General features: G+C 41.0%; 1 protein-coding gene across 5 annotated transcripts in view; it reads right to left on the bottom strand.

Moving 5' to 3' along the window:
• Positions 1-342: 342 nt before the first annotated feature.
• Positions 343-22003, bottom strand: part of LOC124302155 (ecdysone-induced protein 74EF) — a 122354-nt gene continuing 100693 nt past the window's right edge. For all 5 annotated transcript variants that reach the window (XM_046757993.1, XM_046757994.1, XM_046757992.1 and 2 more), the window contains one exon: positions 343-3063. In XM_046757993.1, the coding sequence (XP_046613949.1) occupies positions 2507-3063 (557 nt within the window). In that variant the 3' untranslated portion in view covers positions 343-2506. The remainder of the gene's footprint in view (positions 3064-22003) is intronic.

Raw genomic sequence — 22003 nt, 5'->3', positions numbered from 1 at the left:
CTACATTTTTTTTCTTTCATTGAAGGCAATCATTTTTGTATCATCTGTCACAGTTTTGTATATCTGAGTCCCGATGCACAGAAGGTGTACAATATCAATACGCAACACCACATCAGAGAATAGGTGTAGTACGTACGACCAGAAGCATATGCATATATGTACACTGTACGTAACATTTACCAGCTGCAAACCTTTTTCTTTTCATTAGAACTTGATCACTTCGTCAATTAACAAACGCACGGGACTGTTCAGGCATTACTGGCAGCACAGGTTTACTGTATTTGCATTATTAGTTTGCTTTTTTTCTGTAATATTTTCTTTGTTCGTTTGTTTTTTTTTTTGTTTTTTTTTCGTGATATATTTATTTTCATTTGAGTCTATCTTTTCAACTGTACTATCATAGTGAAATATGCAGGGTCGTTTAAATTTATCAGATTTGTTTTGCAGAACCCTATATTATATTCAATATAATTGATTTTCAAAATTCCAGTACATATTTCAACGTATAGATATATGATTAAGTCTTAAACAATATTCTTTATATATATATAGAGATGTGTGTATATACAAAACTTAAAATTAAGGTGATATATTCCGTATGCTCAATTTCATACCTGGGGGCGACAATAATTTGAATTTTACTCTGGATATTTCAATGTTATCAGTATCATCATTATTATGATCATTATTTAGTATTACTATTAATATTTTTGCTATTAATATTGTTATCATTACCATTATTACTATTATTATTGTTTTTATCATTATTATTACACCCTGGGCTAAAGCTTGGGAATTTTCTTTCGCAGTTTTCAATTAAACTTTGCACCAACTTTTGCACAATGTATGCGGGTCGTTTAACCGGTCATTTTTGTGTATCTTATATATTCGTCTACTACATTTTTTAATGAGATTCTTATCAACGAGAGAGAAAACTCCAAAATAATAGGAAAATAAAAACGCGAAAATAGGGCAAAGTTTAAATTTACCTTGTTAGAAAATCATCCTTCTTCGTTGCAATTCTGATTCATGCACAACGCACAGTTGCCATCTACTACGTAACATACAATATACCTATACTCATATATATAATAATATATATTTAAATATTGTAATAAGTGTTAATATATAGATATATATGTATTTATATATGCAATGGTATACTTTGTATATATACAGAGATAAATGGTGTGTGTGTGTATATACGTATATATATATATGTATATACATATATTTCTTGTTAATTTCCTTCAAACAAATTCTTGTTTTCATCTTCCTCTTCTTAATTGTCGATAATTTCTATTTCGTGTGTGTGTGTGTGTGTGTGTGTGTGTGTGCGTGCGCGTGCGTGTGTGTGTGTACATACGCACATATACATACATATATACATACACATACATACATACATACATATGTATAACATACTATATCATTTTAAACGCTATATAGTTGTTTTTTTTTTCTTCTAGATAACATTGTTGGACCTCTTGTGTGTATAGCCAGCACCATATTCACGTCGATTAAACGGACCTCAGCAGTTTTTTTTTCTCTTTTGTGTAAGCAGTCACGCGTTGTCACCATCATTATTAAAAAAATATATATAATATATCCCCCTTCCTCCCTGAGCTCGCTCCATCAAAACTTTAACACTCCTTCTATAAACCATTTCACAGCCCGTATATTTCGTTTCATTTAAACTTTCCACTTTAACAATTTTTTTTTCTTTTTTTTTATCATTTTTTAATCAGGTATATTATATAGTCATCTAAATATACAATAATAAATAATTTACCATTTTTCAAATGTACAATTGTTGATTAGTTATTTTTTTTTTCTGTTTGTTTTGTTCTGTTTCGTTTTAACTTCATCCTCATCGTACATAAATTAAGTAATTTGTCCTTTACTACATAATACACAATCTTTATATGTCCGACCATTCAACTATAATATAATAATTATTATTAGATATTACAATTACAATTACAATTATTATTATTATTATTATTATTATTATTACAATAACTAAATTTTGTACAAATTTAAAAAATTCTAACCAATATATAAACTGCTAATTTATACATATACCAGGGTACGTGGATTCTCGTTTCTGTGCTTGGCGTACATATATATATAAACAATGTAGATATATAATGTAATATTACGTAAAATTTAAAAGGTATAATAAAAAATTGTTACCGCTTTGTCATTATTATTATATCAATCATATACAATATGCATGCGCGTGTATATATAATATGTATAATAACAGAGTCAGGGGGATGATTTAGATTATTTGAGGAGTATGCCAAGCGGGCGGTAAATCCGATTCCGTCCGACGGGGCGGCGATGAGCTCGTAGACGAGTGGAGTAGATCAGCCGTTTCTGGGCTTCTCTCGTCTTTCATACCGTCATTGTCTTGTAACAATAATCTCGCCCGCAATATTCGCTGCATTTTAATCCTATCGTTGTGATATTTGCCAAGGTTTCGCCAGGGCGGGGCCTGATCTCACGCCCCCGTACAATCGATCTCAACAATGTCCTTAGGAACGTCGACGAACTGGTAAACCAGTCGCTGACCGTCAACCTTGGCGAGGATGCCCCTCTGATAATAGTACCGAAGGGCGCGTCCCATTGTCTCGTAATTCATATCCGGTTTATTCTTGTGCAATCCCCACAGCCTAGACACCGCCTTGCTGTCGACGAGCTTGAAGACTCCCCGGTCCCTGTTCGTCCACTTAATGTAACGCGGACAGTACTCCCGGTCCTGCAAGAGCTTGAGTAAAAACTCCCAGAGATAGGTCGTCGAGCCCTCCCTCGATTTCCGCTTCACCGCCGCACCGCCTTCGCCGCCCTGCCGAGGCTTCTTCAGCTTGCTCTTCTTCGGCCGCGGTTGAAAGCCCAACTCCAGGAGGTAGAGATCGTCCGAAACCGAACTGGTCGCCGCCTGGATAACGCTCGTGGGTACGCCTCCTGGTCCACGCGGTGGACTCGGCGTGCAGGGTGTCGCAAACTGTCCTCCGCCTCCGTACATCGAACTCACGTAGTTGCTGTAACTCTCGGACACTGGAAAACGGCAAAAGAAATACCAAAAACTTTAGTCATATTACTTTACACTGAAAAATTTCAATTTTACATCCATAATGTTATATGTATAATATACCCGGAGAATTCGTGGAGAAAATGTGAAATGGATAATTTGAAACATGTTAGGGTAAGTCCGCCTGCGTCTTTGCAATACACGGTGGTACACGTGTTACCGATCAACGTCTCGTTCATTTTTCAAGACTGGCCGAATTCTTCACTTCCCAAATAAATGTCGATCGGTAAAATATTCCACCAATTCTACCACTGATTGTTTGAAAAGTGCACATACATTTTCGATAGGAAAATCCTGCGTGAATTTCGTTCAACCTACGATTTGAAATTCGATTCAATATGCCTGCGTTGCGATACAACTGGAAAAATATAAAAACAACATATCTGCAGAAGGTAGAAAGAGATGATGTGTAAGAATAGGAAAAAAGAAACTCAAGAATTATCAAGAGTCTGCAAGGGTGACTGACGGACATGAAGATAGCACCTGATACATAATTCGATTTGGCAATACGCGTACACATAACAGCATATGAATACGTACATACTCGTACATGATACAGGGGATAACAACTGCGGTCAGCTGTATCACAGCGAGAGGTTATCACACTCTCGTTCGAGTGTAAGACGTTTAAAAATTTGCTCAAGTGGCAAAAAATATGCATGAATTAACGCTTCCGCGCTGGTATAGCAACGCGGCTCCGAGCGACTATCTAATACTCGTCTTATTTCGTCTCTCGTCTTTATACTTCGCGCAGCGATTCGCTACCACCTTATACTTCCCCTTCTCTCAATATCTTATCTGCAGCCGCGTTGCAAGAAAACATAATACGAGCATACGTGTCGTCGCGGTTTATTACACACTATCGTAAATCAAGTATGCGGATGCATGGTTGCACATTCTATGCAACTGGTGTGCAAAACCACAATATTAACAGAGCTCTCTATAATACATGTCTCGTCTGCGTTCCCGTTCAGCTTCAGAGGTGGCGCTAAGCGTTCGTTTGCAGTAGCCCGGAAGATTCGCCTCACTATTGTACGGAGCATCGGACGGAATGCATTTATTTATTATTATTTTTTGCAACCACGGTAAATATAATTAATTTTCACGAAAAAGTAACCATGCACGTCTCTTTTACGCTTTACTTGGAATACAAAATTTGATAATTTATACCAAAACGGCATAAAAAAATTGGTAAATCCGATCATTGTACTTGCAAAAGATTTATACACCCAAAAAAAGCCAATGGTAGGCCATTGGTTATGATCAGTTACTTTGAACCTTTCTACTTAATTTTTTTGTTGTTTCATACAAATTGCGTAACATTATACGACGCGTGTAATATCCGATTGTTCACATTACGGGTTTTTACAACAAATCATGTAGCGTTGGGTATACAGCTGAGTATACTGTACGAGGTACATACATAGTGTTGTCGAGTGGGATAATTATTTTCGCACGTAGGTATTAATACATGTAGTATATGTGCATCGTGCCCGACTTGAGAAGCGCGGTTGAGTGCGTAATAATTTTTTTTTTTGTCAACAACTTGAGACCGTGCAAATATGAAAAAAGAGGCCAGGGAGGAATGGACTAAAGACGTTATACATACATGCATTAAAGCAGAAACACACGACGACGAGAAAGACAGAAAGAGACAGAGATAGATACATAGATAAATAGACAGACAGATAGATAGATATTTTATTCATGTCCATAACAATTTTGGACAATATCACCATGTAACGTACAAGTTTACACGCGTTACATGATGATCAAGAGAAAAGAAAGCAATTGATAAAAATTAATACGAAGCAAGGAAAAATCGTAAAACTAACTTAAAACTAAATCTAGCCTAACGAAAGGGTGTTCGAGAAAACTCAGCATCGAACAGATACTGCCGAAGGGAATGCTTAAAGCTCGAATATAAACGGATTTTGCGAAGGCCAGGAGGAAGCGAATGCCACGGGTACATAGCCGATACCGCGAAGAGAATAGCGACAGAGAGAGAGAGAGAGCGAGAGAGAGATAAAGAGGACTTACTTTATCGTTCTAATAATCACCTATATACCTATAGCACCGTATACCTCGTATACCATGTAGCGAGGAAAAAAATATATGTTGAGGTCGTCGCGTGTGCTACATATGTGACGTAATTACGATAAACTGAAATAACATCTTGATCTTAAAAGCCGCGTCGTAACAGTGTTAAGTATCGCCTCTCGTGTTTTCTCGGTCCTGATTAGGTACGCCTAATTTCCCACACCTTGTTAACTGACGTAAACAAGCGATCCGCCAGCTTCAGCACCCAAGCGACTATATACTCTCACTTTCAGTACACGAGCGTATCATAGTTGCAACACGTGACACATGTCCTGGTGAATTTCGCAAGTTGAATTCCCCGCACCCAGGCACATTTCTCGAAAATAATACTACCACCGAAAAATATTCCTCTCATCGCTGTAGTCGTGGTGAAGTACAGCACGATATTCGAAAAATTCCCAAGACGAACGTATAATGGAAATAAAATCGCAAACGAGTCGCGAAAACGCGGCCATGTTGATTTTTTTTTTCTCCAGTGTTGGGATAACTTGGTCGAATCTTTATTTTTCGATACGCATCACCCCGTGCGAGTGTTTATGAAATTTACCGTTATAAAAAAATATATTCCTCTCCCCTGAAGATAATCGTTTTTATTCATTCGTTTCGTTACGTTAATTACCACCCTTCGCAACATAAGTTATCTCTTTTTCTGCCCCCAGAGGTCACTATAACCCGCAAGTGGCGCTGGGTGTAGAATCGTATATAATGGTTTGTAGAGCTCCAAGCAGCATCGAAGCTACTGAACAAGGCATCGTCATCACCGCTCGACACACACACGCACACACACACATCCGACACAAGCAGGCAGAGAACAGGCAGAAAGATAGACAGACAGGGGCGCGATGCACCGACCTCGTGCAGTTCTCTTCACCGCCAATGCATGTGTGTATTTTACGTGCTGCCGGGCAGGCGGAGAGGAGAGCCTTTCCTCGCTCTCCGCTCACGCCTGCACCAGCAACTGCATGCAGCAGTGCAGCGGCGGCCAGCCTGCAGTATGATAGAGGACTGACCCGAACCAAGGTTGTTCCACTGACGTCACTAGCTAGTAGTGCATAATGGGCACCTGGACAGAGTCTGTATTCCGCACGTATAATATGAGCGGTATATGCCATACGTACAAACGCTTCGCAAGTTGTTCTGCAACAACAGGAAGTTGCAATTCAAGTATCTATCGAGTATGCAGAATTAAAAGATATATTTCACTTCCGGGACTATTGAATAGACATGTGAAAAATCAGGGGTAATGAAAAAAGACGAGAAAAACAAAAACGAATAAAATCGCACGAAAAATTACACGTCTGGCTTTTATTTTTTCCACCATCATCGTGGCATCAAGTTTTATTATTTCGAGAGACATGATAATGCAGGCAGCAGTGTTTCTGCAATAATTTATATCGAGTCTATAAAGAGGAGGCGCAAAAACATTTCCGCGAGGCCACCGTTAATCGGAATTTCCTCCCCCCCCCCCCCCCCCCGCCCCTCGAGAGGCCTTCTATTTATACGTACGTACGTATGTATATATGTAATATACCATTACAACGAGACTAATCGTCGTCCCTCTCGCGATCCACCAACAAACGTCAACGTCCGATGTTTACGTTTCCGATGACTATAAGTCGTAGATGAGTCAATGCCTGTACTATTATACCCCTTCTCGGCGTCTAGCTCGATAGGAGAGTGAGAGTGAGAGTGAGAGTGAGAGTGAGAGCGAGAGCGAGAGTGTTGGACGCTGACTTATACTGCACGACTCAATTGCGCTCTACACTCTCGTAGGAGGATGCATGCCGTTCGTCGCGTGATTTTCGCGCGTGGATGTATAACGGGTATACATAACAATAATTTGACAAGACCGATCTGCGAATAGAAATCAAAGATAAAATAATGAGATGACGATCCGTCGTAGGTATCGCATCAGGGAATATGTTGGCAGCTAATGACACGGGCGATGAACCAGCCCCGCCTCGTTCTCGCTCTCTCGTTTAATACGCGATATACCAGCTTCTTCCCAACTCAATTCTCGCGTCCCCGTCGCCGTCGCGACGGCGAGACCCTCTTCTGTTCGCTATACTTGTACTTCCGGCGGGCGCGGCGGCGGTGGCGGATAGCTAGCGCGAAATTTCTCGCAAAATAAACGAACTCGCGAGACCCGCGGCTTATACCCCCTCGTTGGATATTTTTAACTATCAGCTTGTTATACCATTTCGACTTTACAAACTTCCTGCTGCTGCTGCTGCTGCTGCTGCTGCTGCTATTCGTAATGCCCGAATATATTGTGGCAACACGTACTGGGAAAAGAGAGAGAAAGAGAAAGGGAGAAAAAAATATGAATGTATTCCACCGCATAATCCTCATAATGTTTCACTTTCCGTTTCGCTTCTGAAATATTAGTTTCTGTCCTCTGTAGCGCAGCAATTATTTTACTTTTTACCTTCTTGCGAACAAAGAAAAAAAAAACTTCCATCATACGGAGAAAAGTTGGTAACATATTTTATTCATTTCAACGTAATTTGATATCGATAGTTGATCATGAATCTGGTTCGCGGTGCACGCGTTGCAAAACGTTTACACCCCCTCTATTTACAATATCGTTGGATGGTGCACGGTGATGCAATCAAAACTGTTTCGAAACTCGATGCAAAAATCCGCGTCACTGCGATAATCGCATGTTGTAGGGTAATAGTATATACAATGTAAATTTGTGCAAAGTAATATACGGCGAACACTTTGAAAATTATTACTGCACGGACACGCTTGTATGCTGTACAAAAGTATATAGTGTACCTATTTATTATATATATACATATACTACGTTTACGTACGCAATATTTCATACTTTTCAATTACAATCATAGGCGTGTTAGGTGTTACTTGACTTACATTGATTCAAATCCGTCACGGTTTATGTGATCGAACATTATCGATTATCAGCGGCTCGTAACAGGTGACTCGGTGCGCGTAAAGACACGACTAGTTCAAGTTTTGGCAAATAGTGCAAGTTGGGAAAATTCGTAGCACGTAAGAACGTAACTCGATGCACGTAAACATAGTGATAGACGCGCAGACGACGTAGGTTGACGGTGAGTGCAGACTCACCTGAATTTTTCAGGTGTGACCCGTAACACGGTCTATTGTCGCCGACTAAAAATATACCGAATACACATGTGTATGTATAAATGTATGAAATACATGCATGATTATTGAAATATATACAGTATCTGTGTCGATACATGCGTATGTATGATACATAAAAGAAAAGCAAAGAAAAAGAAGAAGAGAAAAGACAACGCATTCGACGAAATGAAAACAAAGTGGTTTAATATCGAAGAAAAAATTGACAAAGAAAAATCACTGCATTGGTGCGGATCATCCTGCATCCATATCGTTTGATTACACAAATTTTGCCGAAATTTGAATGAGGGTAGAAAGAGAGCGCAAGCTGATAAAAGGCCTGCATTGCAGAAACAGAAGTAAACACATACACGTATATTACGTACGCTTGTATGCGTACATAATCCAGGATATATATGTACTGCAATATACGATACGAGGCATGCGTGATTGCGAAACAGCGAACAGCGTTGAGGGGGTCAACGTTCAAGGATAATATTGCGACTCTTTTTATCAGAGCGGATCGTACCCCGATTGGCAAGGTTTCGCTGCCGTGAACCGAGCCGAGACTAGAGGACGACGACGACGACGACGACGACGATGATGATGATGATGATGATGAACAGAAGTGGCAAGCGAGGGGTTGACGGAATGGCGTGTCGAGTCGCATCGCGAGCAAAGCTTTATCGAGTTATTTACATACACGCACGCGCATTGACCGATCCATCGAGATTGGCCGCTTCGTTATTGCACCTCTACATTACACATTATATACTTGGATATTATATGCACTGCACGTACGTATGCCTATAACGAAAGGGAAGAGAATCGGTGTATAACATAAGCCATGTGTGTGTATATATATATATATATATATATAGCATATAATAATATAGCAATGGGAATTACAATCGCGTTTGTTATAGAAACGAAAGTGAGAATAATAGTATATCTACCGCGCGATACGGTGCACTGCCCGAGAGAAATGCATGCACATGATGCACTTGGCCTAGGCAATGAGGAGATTCTGTCCTATTGGCCTAGGGCGCATAGGCGTGCACAATAACCCCCCTCCCCCCGCCCAGACTATAAATAATAAATATGAGTTTAGATTTAACTGCACTCGGAGCCGAGTTGCACAGCTCGGAGATGCACTCCGGGCGGAGAGCCCTGGGAGACCGAGGGAGAAAGAGAGAGAGAGAGAGAGAAGGAGGAATGGGGGGGGGGGTTGACCTTCAGTCGTGGCGGGAAAGTCAGGCAGTCACTGACCGACAGACTCTCGACTTAACTGCTCTATCCTCTGCCTCCTCGCCGTCTCCTCTGCACGCTTCTCTTCTCTTCTCTTCTCTTCCCTTCTCTTCTCTTCTCTTCTCTTCTCTTCTCTCCTCTTCACTTCTCTCCTCGCGTTGCTCGCACTGCCTGCTGCAGCTCGCCGACTGCTTAGCTCCCCCCCCCCCTCCAACCCTGCGCATCGGCGCATATAACGCGTACATGCATGCACTCTTACTCTTTCTCTACATTTCTCTCTCTCTCCCTCTCTCTCTTTCGCGGTCTTCATCCTCGTTAACTCTCTCCTCATCTCATTTCGTAGGGGGTATACCCTACTGCCTTGGGCACTATCTTTAACCCTGCAGCAGCGGCATCGCGGCTCAACTCCGACGACTCGATTCGGTGTCTTCCTCTGCGCTCATGCACAACGTCACATTATGCACTCCTCTTTCTACATTATCGCGGATTTTAACTGCACGGATATACGGTCATGTTATACATTATACATACTATGGATATAGCCGTTCGCTTGATGCGGAAGACAATATTTGCGGTGTACGGAAACGGCCGCCACGACAATATTGACAATTACAATATCATCCGTTGTAGAATTTCTTCTTGTCTTTACATTCAATATAGAGAAACAAATCCTTCCGCTCTGTCTATCTATCTATCTACCTCTCTCTCTCTCTCTGCAATACAACGGATGACCATGTAAGCAGGTATTGCACGTAAAAAGGAAATTGAGAAATAACTATACGTTTTTCCTCACACGTTATACCCATCGCATCAAGACCTGAACAGCGCGGAGTTATAATGCAGAGCAGGAAAAGAGCTATAAGTCCACGAAACTCAAATGTGATATTACACGTTATCGAGATTATTATATATATGTGAGAACGAATTTTTTATATACATGACAACCATTATTGAGTATGAATTAATATAGTTCTACACGTTTACACAAATGATCCTAGCATCGAAAATTACAACCGTCGTTGCAATATTAAACTGTCCATCCCATCGGGGGAAAGAAGAGGATTTGTTTGAAACCCTCCCCCCCCCCCCCCCAAAAACACGGAAGTGTATAACAAGCATATCATAGCGACAAAATCGACGAACGTATAACACGAGGTTGAGAAATCGTCGCGCAAAGCCATACGTATAATACCGTACTAGATTCCGGCCTCACCCACTTCCGCATCGCGCGCGGATGAATGCGACATACGATATGGGAAGGTATGCATGCCTGTACGTGTGTATAACGCATCATCTCTCGTCGCAATTTGCTTGTTATACAGTAGATATCGTGTATGGGTATAATACGCGAGCTAACGTTGTACACACAATGCATGCGGAAGCGAGGGTACACGCTGAACACTTAGGCAAATAACCAGAGATGTGCGCGTGTGTATGAGCAAAAGTGACATGGTTACTTTATCCGATAGCGTTGCACTAACCAAGATAAGCGTTGCAGCATTGCTGTGCTACTCAACTAACCCTCTCTAATTCCATTCCATTCCATTCCATTCCATTCCATTCCATTCCATTCCATTCAATTCCATTCCGCTCCACTCCACTTCACTCCTGTCCTATGCTATCCTCTCCTCTCCCCACTCGGAGCCAACTCTTGACTAGGTCTAGGATAGCATTCTGGGTCTAGGTTGGATCGGCATACCAGTGCGGCGGTAGATTATACGCACGACGTCGTCGTCATGCATCGAGTGGACGAACCAGTGCGTTAGCGGCTCGGCGCACGCTGCGAGGCTGCATAAGAAGAAGGAGACCAAGAAGAAGAAGAAGAAGAAGAAGAAGAAGAAGAAGAAGAAGAAGCAGAAGAAGATGAAGAAGCCTAGGGTGTACAAGAAGTACAATAAAAAGCTGTCGCGGAGCGGCGCAGCGATCGCTTCGAGTATTATATTTAGAAAACTTGGTGCGCTTCGCAGCGGCCTACTACTGCAGGTCGCGATCTCGCCTCCTCTTCCCCTTCTTCCTTCTCCTCTTCTTATTCTCCTTCTCTTTTGCCGGAGACCGCGAGCAAGAAACGATCAAGTGCGGCGGCGGCAGCAGCAACAGCAGCAGCGGCAAACCGTGCTTATATAGGTATACTATTTTCGCTTGCAGTTTTGCAGCACGGAACGAGGATCGCAGAGAGCTAAAATCCTCTTCCTCTGTGTGTCCCACATAAACGCTTGTCTGCTCGGCTCTATCGCTCGGCGCGGGGAGCCGGAAACGAGTTATTTTGTACCCACATACACACAGGCACACAGTCAAACAGCCCCGCAGCGCAACCCTCTTTATCCGCATACGTTACAATAATGTACACAGAGCTTGTATCTGTAAAGATGGACGTTCTACATCCTCCAATATTAAACACACACACACACACATTGGTAAGGTAAAATATCTTCTATCGTATGATTATCTTATCTAATTAAATAGTTGCATCAGACAACAGTTTCATATAATTTTCCTATTCTATTAGCCAACTTGGTTTATTATTTTTTCCGATGAGCGTCCGCGAATGATCGCAGCGCGGTGTATAAATTGTATATAATACCAACGAAAGCATATACTTTCCTCTTCGGCATTTCGAAATGCGAATAAGAACCGAAACCGATAAGACATAAATCGTTTCAGCGCAGCCATAACACGTCGCCCCCCCCCCCCCCCCCCCCCGCATGATGCAGATATTGTTATATGTTTTCGCAAATTCTTTATATCACGTTACCACAAACTGCACCAAGTGTATAACATGTTATCTTCGGCTTATAGGTATATATAATGTTACACGCATATATGCGAAGAATCCTTGAAAATACACGCTCCGTATCGTACATGCAGTCGAAGGGGTAAAGTAATAGTATAAGATAACACTGTACCTAATCGGAGTGTCGAAGAGCGGAAAAGAAACGAGTTTACATACATGCATACGTACATACGTACATACATGCATGAATACACAAGTGATAACATATTGAGAAATATAGATAGGTATAAGCATGTATAACGTGTACCTATAACAGAAGGAGAAGATTAAAAAAAAGACAATGAGAGATAAAGAAAGCGAGACGTACGACTGCGGCAGGGCGAAAAAGTTGGATCAAAGAAGATGAGGAAGGGAAGAAAGAGGGATAGAGAAACAGAAAAAAAAAATGAAACAAAAAATAACCAACCCAAGATCGTGACGTGTATAATAGTTTACAAGTGCAACGGTGGCACACCACCGGCGGTATTTATAACCGCATACACGAATGTCAGTAATAAGTATAACAGAGGGCTACGTGCATACGTACACGGTGGGCATAAAACTCTTGTAATGCTTGCTATCATCGGATATATACATACATACACGGTATATACCTATGCAGTTACACGAATCGGTACCGCACCCTCCACGTGTACCGGTATAACAAATAACAAAAGCAATAACAATAGTAACAACAATAATAATATTCCAACTACGGAGGCTTTATTCATGCATGTACTCGTACAACTGCAAGGGAAACGCACGTTGCGCACGCACGCAACAAAAACATTCACTCAATTCTATGTGTGTACGTATATATATGTGTATATGGCTATGGATATATATATACATATATATATATATATCTAGCTAGCGCGTTGGTTCTCTCGTCGCACGCGAGTCGTTGCAGCAGCAGCAGCAGCAGGAACATTGCAGGATGACGCGTTCGTCTGTATAGGTATAAAAGCCAATGCATACGGATATGGGGCAGGCAGGCAGGCAGGCAGGCAGGCAGGCAGGCAGGCAGGCAGGCAGGCAGGCAGGCAGGGAAGCAAGCAAGCAAGCAACAGGCAGCGAGAGACGGAGAATGGGGGATGGGGGAGGAGGGCGAACGACGAAAGCTGCATCGTCGAGAGTAACGGCGGAGGCGGGGCGAAGAGTAAGAGGGGAGGGACAGACGGGGTGAATTGCCGCCGACAAGGTCACTGCATTATACGTGTACCTCCGCCTTGCCTCTCCGCTCCTCTCCTTTCCTTTCCTCTCCGCTCCTCTCCACTCCGCTCCTCTCCCTCCCTCCCTCTTTCCGTAAGCCGCGATACCAGCCACCTTCCTCCGCCACCCTAACCTGCTGCACCGCGCGACAAACGCATCGAGCGAGAAAGAGCGCGAGCGAGAGCGAGAGAGAGAGAGAGAGAGAGATTCACACGGACACGAGCGACGCCTTGCACACAAGAGAATGCAACCACCCTGACGCTACTACATCCTTTCCTCCTAAGCTTGACGCGGTGATTCTCGCCTCTTTCCTTCTTCCCTGTCGCATACCGCACATGGTATAATATAAACCTGTGCAAGGTATATTCAACTATCATACAGAATATCGACGTTGCACTGTTCATATACGAGTGTGCGCGAATTGAGTTTCACTGCAATTACAGTCATCCGTTTTATGCGTGTGGGTGTGAGACCCGAAACAGGAAGAACATTGAATAACACAACTGTATGTATAATAATGTAAATGTATTGCAGCGATTACCGGTACGTTTCTTTGTTAAATTGAATTCAATTTAATTCTCGTTTTATACTGTACAATGAAAATTTCCCAGTCATCCGATCATCCGATTGTTTTTCTTTATACACACGATTACGTAATTTATAACCATCGTAACTGCATATACGAAATTGCGCATAAAAAATTAACGCGAACTGCATGATAGGTACAGCAACGCCGATGTAACTGTACACACGCCCGCAGTGATTCTGAAACGGCCAATTCTTTGAACAAGACTCTTACGTTGGCGCTTACCGCTGGCCAGCCGTGAAACAGCCTGAATTTTCACAATCATAACATTGTTTGTATTCTTGGGCATTCTTGGATTAGATTCGATCACGATAATGGGATAAGTTATGTTTACAAAGAATGAACCGGTTTCGCGTCTGGCCGGCGGTGGCGCTGCGGGCTGAAATTATCCATTGTCGGTGCAACTAATTGACTTGCCCAACAAGTTGGCCGTTTCAGGATCACAGCGGGCGTGTGTACACTGCGACGTGTATAATGGTAGCGTCAGTAAATGTTACTATGCATTGCAAAATGAAGGAAGATATTTATCCTATTGATGATAACGGACATGTGGAGTATGCGGCACGACCGTTGACAACCGCGGAAGAAGAGTTTGGTAGATACTCGGTTGCATTGGACAACGTCAACACCTACATACGTATGTACATTTGGGGACAATGAATCTGAGACGGCTAATTTTTTACACTAGACAGTTATGTTGGCAACACAGAGAAACCTACAGCGCCACAGTCGGCCGAGCGCGAAACAAACTCAATCTCAATAAACGTAACATAACCCATGACTGTCGAATCTAACCTTAGAATACATGTTAAATCCAACAAGTCATTATCTCCGCGGTATTCTAAGGTTATGTTACGTTTACTGAGATTGAGTTTGTTTCGGGCTCGGCCGGCTATGGCGCTGTAGGTTTCTCTGTGTTGCCAACATAACTGTCTAGTGGAAAAAATTAGCGGTCTCAGATTCATTGTACCCAAGTGTACGTCTATAAATCTACGTTTTTCTCCATTCCTACATCGCACACGGGTAAAATAACAATAAAAACAATATCATTAAACACGGATACGTCTGTATACAACGGTGTTTGTTAATTTTCTTATAATTATTATTATTATTATTATTATTGTTATTATTATTATTATTATTATTATTGCTGCTGTTGTTGTTGTTGTCGATTTTACTTCACAGGCACGGCTAAGTAGGGTGAAAACGACGCCATTGCAGCGTTAATGCTGATGTCGCGACCCGCGATAATACGTATACGTAGTAGCAAAATACACAATACCTCCGCTACTGCTACTACAGTAAACTACTTGACGGCGAGCAGCCGACGCGTCGACGGTAGGGGGCAGAGACCCAGGAAGGACGCGGATACTGCCGCTTGTTATCTACCTATGTATGCGTTCACGCCGCCGCGTGACTCTGTGCAACGCTCCACACACAACAAACAAACAAACAAGCAAGCCATCGGATACATACGTACACGCGAAATGTTGCTCCCTTGTGTACGAACCCTTAGATTGATTCTGGTACATTCAACGCCACCATTAACATGAGGAAACAGTTGCCAGTGATTGGCTTTAATGTGTCACAATCAATCTAAGAGTTCGCACGTATTATATGTATGTACAAGTTTACCGCGTATCGGCGAAAGTTTCAGTAATTTCTATCTACTTATTAATTTTCCCAGCGAGAATTCTTTCTTTTTCTATCCCTCGAGCAAAGATGAAAATCGTCGAGAAATTTTCCGGGGAAAAAAACCAACAAGGAAATTGAGAAAACAACAACCGTTCACTGCAGTGCACAGCATGTTTGTTATACCGCTCGATATATATGTAACGGCGCATTTGCCTGTTTTTTTTTTTTCGTTCTTCGTTTCCTTACTCCCTCTTTTTATCAGCTTTTACTCATGCACAGCCCGGATGGTGGAAGCGGCGGCACCGCAAGTCAAAGGCTACCAGTTCACAGACGCAATGCAACGTATATACCTATAATGTGCAACGTACATTGTTTATGAATAGACAGACAGAGTATGCACCGCGACCGCGATATAGAATAACGAGAAAATAATGCAATATTGTGCGAAAACATCCGAAGAGGAACGATTGAAAAAGTGAGATATATTTATACTATAAGAGATAAATGAGAAGGCAACAAAAAACAAAGATCTGGCATAACGAAGATACGCGACCGCGTGTATAAATAATTGCCGCAATTTATTTTTAAACCTATATACCATATACCTATTGTACGTACACATATACAAAATATGGCAGAATTTGTATTACATAATACCGCGTGAATCGAAGAGAAGACGGTATTTTATGTAAACATATAATAACGATGAAAAGAAGGCTGCACAATTTCGTTCAATGCAAACCGGCACTTGACTTATAAAAAGCGAGTCTGCGGAAGACGGTGTGTATGCATAAAGTGGTTACATGTAACGTATACCTATATGTATCGGTATAATGCAACGCGATGTGTAATAAAAATCGCTCCTAACCTATCCCAACGCAATTAAATCATAGACGTGCAGGAAGTTGATACCGAGCGAGCACATATTTACACATACGCATATAATAGAAAACGTATAGCGTATAAGATGAGTGGGATATATTTATAGTTTCATTTATCAGTTAATAAATAATGGCATTGCGGTCTCACTGGGTACTCTGTCATAAAACGTTGTGCATACAGGTACGAATGCGAGCGAATCATAGATTGGCATACAAAGAACGTTTCCGCTTTTCATTAATCTCTTCCTTTGTTATTAACAACGGATATTTCGACTAACCCTCTTGTTTAATGCCGGTGTCAAGTCATTGCACTCGTTTATGTATACGTAACTTGTTGCTGTAGCATGTGCAGAAGGGTAATTGAAAAACAGTCGTGAAAACAACATGTTATCATAGCTGTATGGATGTGATATGTAGCTTAGTTAGGTTAGGTTAGTCGCCGTGATGATTCAGCCTTCGTTAAATAACATTGCACGCACCTGCAATGCTAATATTTTGTACGATATAAAACATTAAGCGAAAAAAAAAATATAAGTCGTTTCAAGAATCGCATTCGACTATCCTCCACCATGTTTAACCTTAAAATAGTGTCAACCAGTTGCAGTGCGAAAAAAAATCTCTAAAATTCCCATCTCATGAAGCTCAGCAGTGCAACAATGTAACCGAGATCACACAGATATTTATTTTTTTCATAAACATTCATACGAAAGATGGAAATCCATCACACCTTTCCTCGCGCTTCAAGGTAAGTGTGTACCAGGTATTGACACGTTTACAAGCAATTATTGACCCCTTTTTATATTGCAAAATAATACACCGACGGCACAAATTGCGAATTTCTCGATGACTAAAACCAATTGCTAGTGGGTCGTAGACAATAAATTTATTTTTTGATAATTTCAGAACTAAGGATCAAACAGATACAACGAAAAAAGGTCAATAACTGGTACACTTACCTCAAGGATGTATCAAACCTAAGATCATAAATTCACCTCGATGAACTTCAGCTGCACTTTCAAATTTTCGTTATATCATATTTCTGTTTCCACAGCTCTTCAATTCTATACTGCACGTTAGATGCATCCTTTTTAATTTCCTGTCCTATGAAAACCCGGCGAATGTGGTAGAGAAGGCGGTTGTGTGCGCGTTGTGCCGCGCTAGATAGGTGCTCGAATTGAAAATAAAACGACTATGACGTCGATGAGGAGGAGGAGGAGGAGGCGAAGCTTGTATCCCCCTTCCTTTCCCTTACTTTCCTTTCCTTTGCTCTCCGCTGCTCCGCTATTCTCTCGCGCTTCTCGCGGCGCGCGGTCTCTAGGACTAGGACTAGGACGACGACCACGTCTAGGTCTGGGTCTAGGTCTAAGTCTAGGTCTAGGTCGCCGAGACGGTGGGGAGGTCGAAGGCGTGGCCCGTTATCCCCTGCTTAGCGGCGGCTCGGCTCACTTCCCGTCCACACTTTCATCTTCCTCCTCTTCTTCTTCTTTATTTCTTCTTATTCTTCGAGTGGCGTTGCGCGCGAAACGACGACCACCTCTCCCCTCAGTTTCCTTCTTCACACGCGCGCTGACACACACATACACGTAATATTACCTTTATCTCTATTACACGGTATACGCACGCAACGCGATGTTGCAACCTTTTGTACAACATGGGTAAAAAAAAAAAAAAAACCTACGATTGCTACACAGTATCAACGCGAATCGAGAGTTTTATTTTTTTTATATTTACCCAACTATTATAACTGTTTGTTTTATCAGATATTTCAAGCGTGAATAAAAACGAAGTTGGATCGCACATTCGTATATGCACTAGTAGTAGCTCTTCCGTTTCATCGAGCGATTGACGAATTTGCAAGAAAAAAAAGAGAAAAGAATGGCAAAAAAAAAAAAAAAATTCATTCCAATGTATATTAAACTTTCTTGTCAACCTGCTTCCATACTTCAAAATTTCCTTGTCCGAGAAATTTTTCTTGTCAATTTCTTACATCGCCCGTACAAATTACACTAATTACTAATATTTAAAACGCGACTACGTACGCATGCATAATAATTACTGTGACAAACAAAGAAACGAATAAATGAATGAAATGTACCCCAAGTGTAACATTTTTGCAAGCCTGACTAGAGATTTTTGTACCGTTTCTTCTGTTGCAATGATGAAATTTCTCTGTATAAAATTCCTGTACTGCAGATATAGATATATATATATATATGTATATATCACGCGAGAGTGTATAAATACATATTATCCGTATCGTCGTTGACCCAGTGGGTGTTCTTATACATATCACACAGACCCACTCCCGTAAACACAAACAAACACACACACACAAACACCTCAGTTACATACATAAAACTCGGTACGAGGATTTGTTGGGAAAAACGAAAAAAGTAATTATTTTTAAACCGTCCAATCATCGTATAACTGTTGCACGTCGGTATGTGAACGCGCACACTTCTACACAGCCCGTGCATATTTATACCTCTAGTAGCTAAATAAGAAACGAGATGTGTACGAAGTTTTAACCGGTCCAAGTGTTTTATTTATTATTTCATTTTTTCTCCCGCGTTTTCCTTTTTTCACTTTTTCACGCTGCACTTCCATAAAACGACAAATTTCAGATCTTATCATTTTCTCGAAGAATGAATAAGAAGCAGAAAAAAAAACAGAATCGAGCTATATATATATATCTGCAGTTTGTATTTTTGATAGCATACATGAATAGCGTGCGCGTACAATTAAATGTAGCAAAAAAAAAAAAAGTCTCGCACCCTATCGAAGACAACATAACATAGTCCAAAACGAAATTCACGCATGTGTATGATAACAATTATACAACTACAGAGAATTCAAACAGCATGTATTAATATGCAAGATTTGATACTCGGCGCGATTGGCGGTATAAGAAACAAATGACATATTTTCGCCATGACAAACGCGATCCGTTTTAATATTATCATACGCGTATTCAACCGCTGTGTATTATATCATGATATATAAAATATACATATATGATAACGATTTATAAAACACACGATATTTATATTCTATCATCGGCTAGAAAGACGCGTGACAAATTTTATTTTTATATACATACCCCACCTATAATTGTCAGCGTATATTATTACACCTAACGCAAAGTTTCGCCGTTCGATTTTCAACCGAACGAATAAAACAACAATAATAATAATAATATTATAATATCGTTTGCGTAACCATCCGCACCAGCGGCACCTCGTGCGCAGATTTCACTTTTTCAAGGTATAATATTGGTCAATTTTCTTTGGTCAGAGGCCGCGGCTACGATCCTTCGACGGTATAAACGACACAACGTGGATAACTTTATTAGGGCTGAGAATTTTCGTAACTCGTTTCGAGCAGTTATACGCTTTCGTACAACGTATGTGTAATACCATAAAAAGTGACGCCGCTCGTATGCCGAACTATAAATATCGATTCAGCAATATCATTCATTTCACGGGTATATTCAGGAATTTTGTCGGGACATAATTGCAATTAAGAACGAATTATAATATATCTATTCCGTTAAAAGTGATTGGTTATTGTTAGCCAGCCGTTGCGCGATAATCTAATATAGGTATGTATACATAAATCGTGGATTACTGTGATACCGGTACAAGCATCGTCGTCATCATCATCATCATCATCATCATCATCGATAGTATAAGCATCAGCAGCCTGGTAAAATTTTATTCTATTTTTTCACCGAGCATCGTCGCGCAGTGTGCAGTTATATACGCAAGCAGAAAGTAAATGGGTACATACATACGTAGGTATAAACATATAACGATTAGTATATGCTTATGTATGTGACGCAGAGAGACATAGATTCGACGAATGCACAGAAGCGGCATTTAATTGTAGAGGTGAAAAACCGTGTGGCGATGAGCCATGAGCCTTATTCTCGCGGCAATTTAAACTTTAGGTTTATAGGTATAGGGTACACACCTAAAGCCGGCTGACGCGTCTCTCTTGCTTGCGGCGCTTTAAAAATACACCGGCGAAATACTTGATCTAGGGCAACCAGGACATCCATTTCTATCCCTCTCTCTTTCTCTCTCGTCTCCTCTCGTCTCGTCTCTTCGCGACCGTCACGCCACTGGCAGCAACAACCGCGAGAAGTCACATTTATTTATTTTCTTTTTTTTACAAATTCCCTCCCCCCTTTCTTTTTTTCTAGCTCGTTGCCGTGTCTCCTTCCCTATCTTTTTTATATATATATTTTTTTTTAAACACACACGCACCGTATAAATGCATCGCGTTTACATCGGCATTGGAAAACATACCGCAAACTCGTGCCAAAAACAAAAAAGAAACAAGTAATGTTAAACGGTATGTATAGTGCGGAAATAAGTATAGATTATTTGCTGTTCCGTCTTCTTATTCTTCTTCGTCGCGTTTCTCTCTTACCTCCTCACCACTAATTTTCTGTTCTATAATTCCATCTGTCTCAGTCCCTCTCGTTCGTTCGTTCGTTCGTTCGTTGACATTAAAGATCGCATTAGCATACAAAAGCTTTTCCAAAGTTTATACAGAATTGTTCTATACCATACACGATGCACGCAGCAGCGGTAATTTCGTATATGCATACCTCTATATAATTTACACATACTTTTGAACATCTCATGTCGACACACCTGAACACATGTGTATACGCAAGAACGAATAATATGCTATCCATTCAAGAGTGTGTGTGAGTGTGTGTGTGTGTGTGTGTGTGTGTCGGAAATGAAATCATTAAAAAACATTCTGATACAGAGAGAGAGAGAGAGAGAGAGAGATGTGTGTTAAAAAAAAAATGGAAAAAGAAAAAAAACGAAAGTAAGACGCGGATTCGAATAAAGCATAATGTGAAAAATAAAAAAATCGGTGAATGATAATATTGTAGAACATGCGATACATACAGTTACCTACCCGGTGGTGTACATGAGAAAATATACGCGTATTAAAATTGCATACAGGCATCTTCAAAGAGAGAGAGAGAGAGAGAGAGAGAGTAAAAGTGTAAATGTGCCCATTGCGAGGATTGTATAATAATAACCATGAGTAGGTACGTGAGTGGCTGTAGCCGCGTTGCGTCATAATGATTTTGTAATTTGTATACCTGTACAATATCAATTGCAGGTATAAGGGGGAAACGGCGAGTCTCCTCCGGACTTTCCCCACCTTGTACTGGTTGTACGACCGCGACGCTGACGCGAACAAGTATATCCGTGCGCCTGTGAAAAGGTGCTGTTTGCTTTTATTTTTCTTTTTCTTTCCCTGTTAAAGACGACCAAATTATATTTCTTCCAACTATAATGAATTTCGTAGGAAAATTCAGCATCGAGAGGTTATAACTG

Source organism: Neodiprion virginianus, chromosome 4 (assembly GCF_021901495.1).
Source record: "Neodiprion virginianus isolate iyNeoVirg1 chromosome 4, iyNeoVirg1.1, whole genome shotgun sequence".
Classification (NCBI taxonomy): domain Eukaryota; kingdom Metazoa; phylum Arthropoda; class Insecta; order Hymenoptera; family Diprionidae; genus Neodiprion; species Neodiprion virginianus.
Note: the sequence above shows the minus strand (reverse complement) of the source record. Positions and strands in the feature narration are given on the sequence as shown.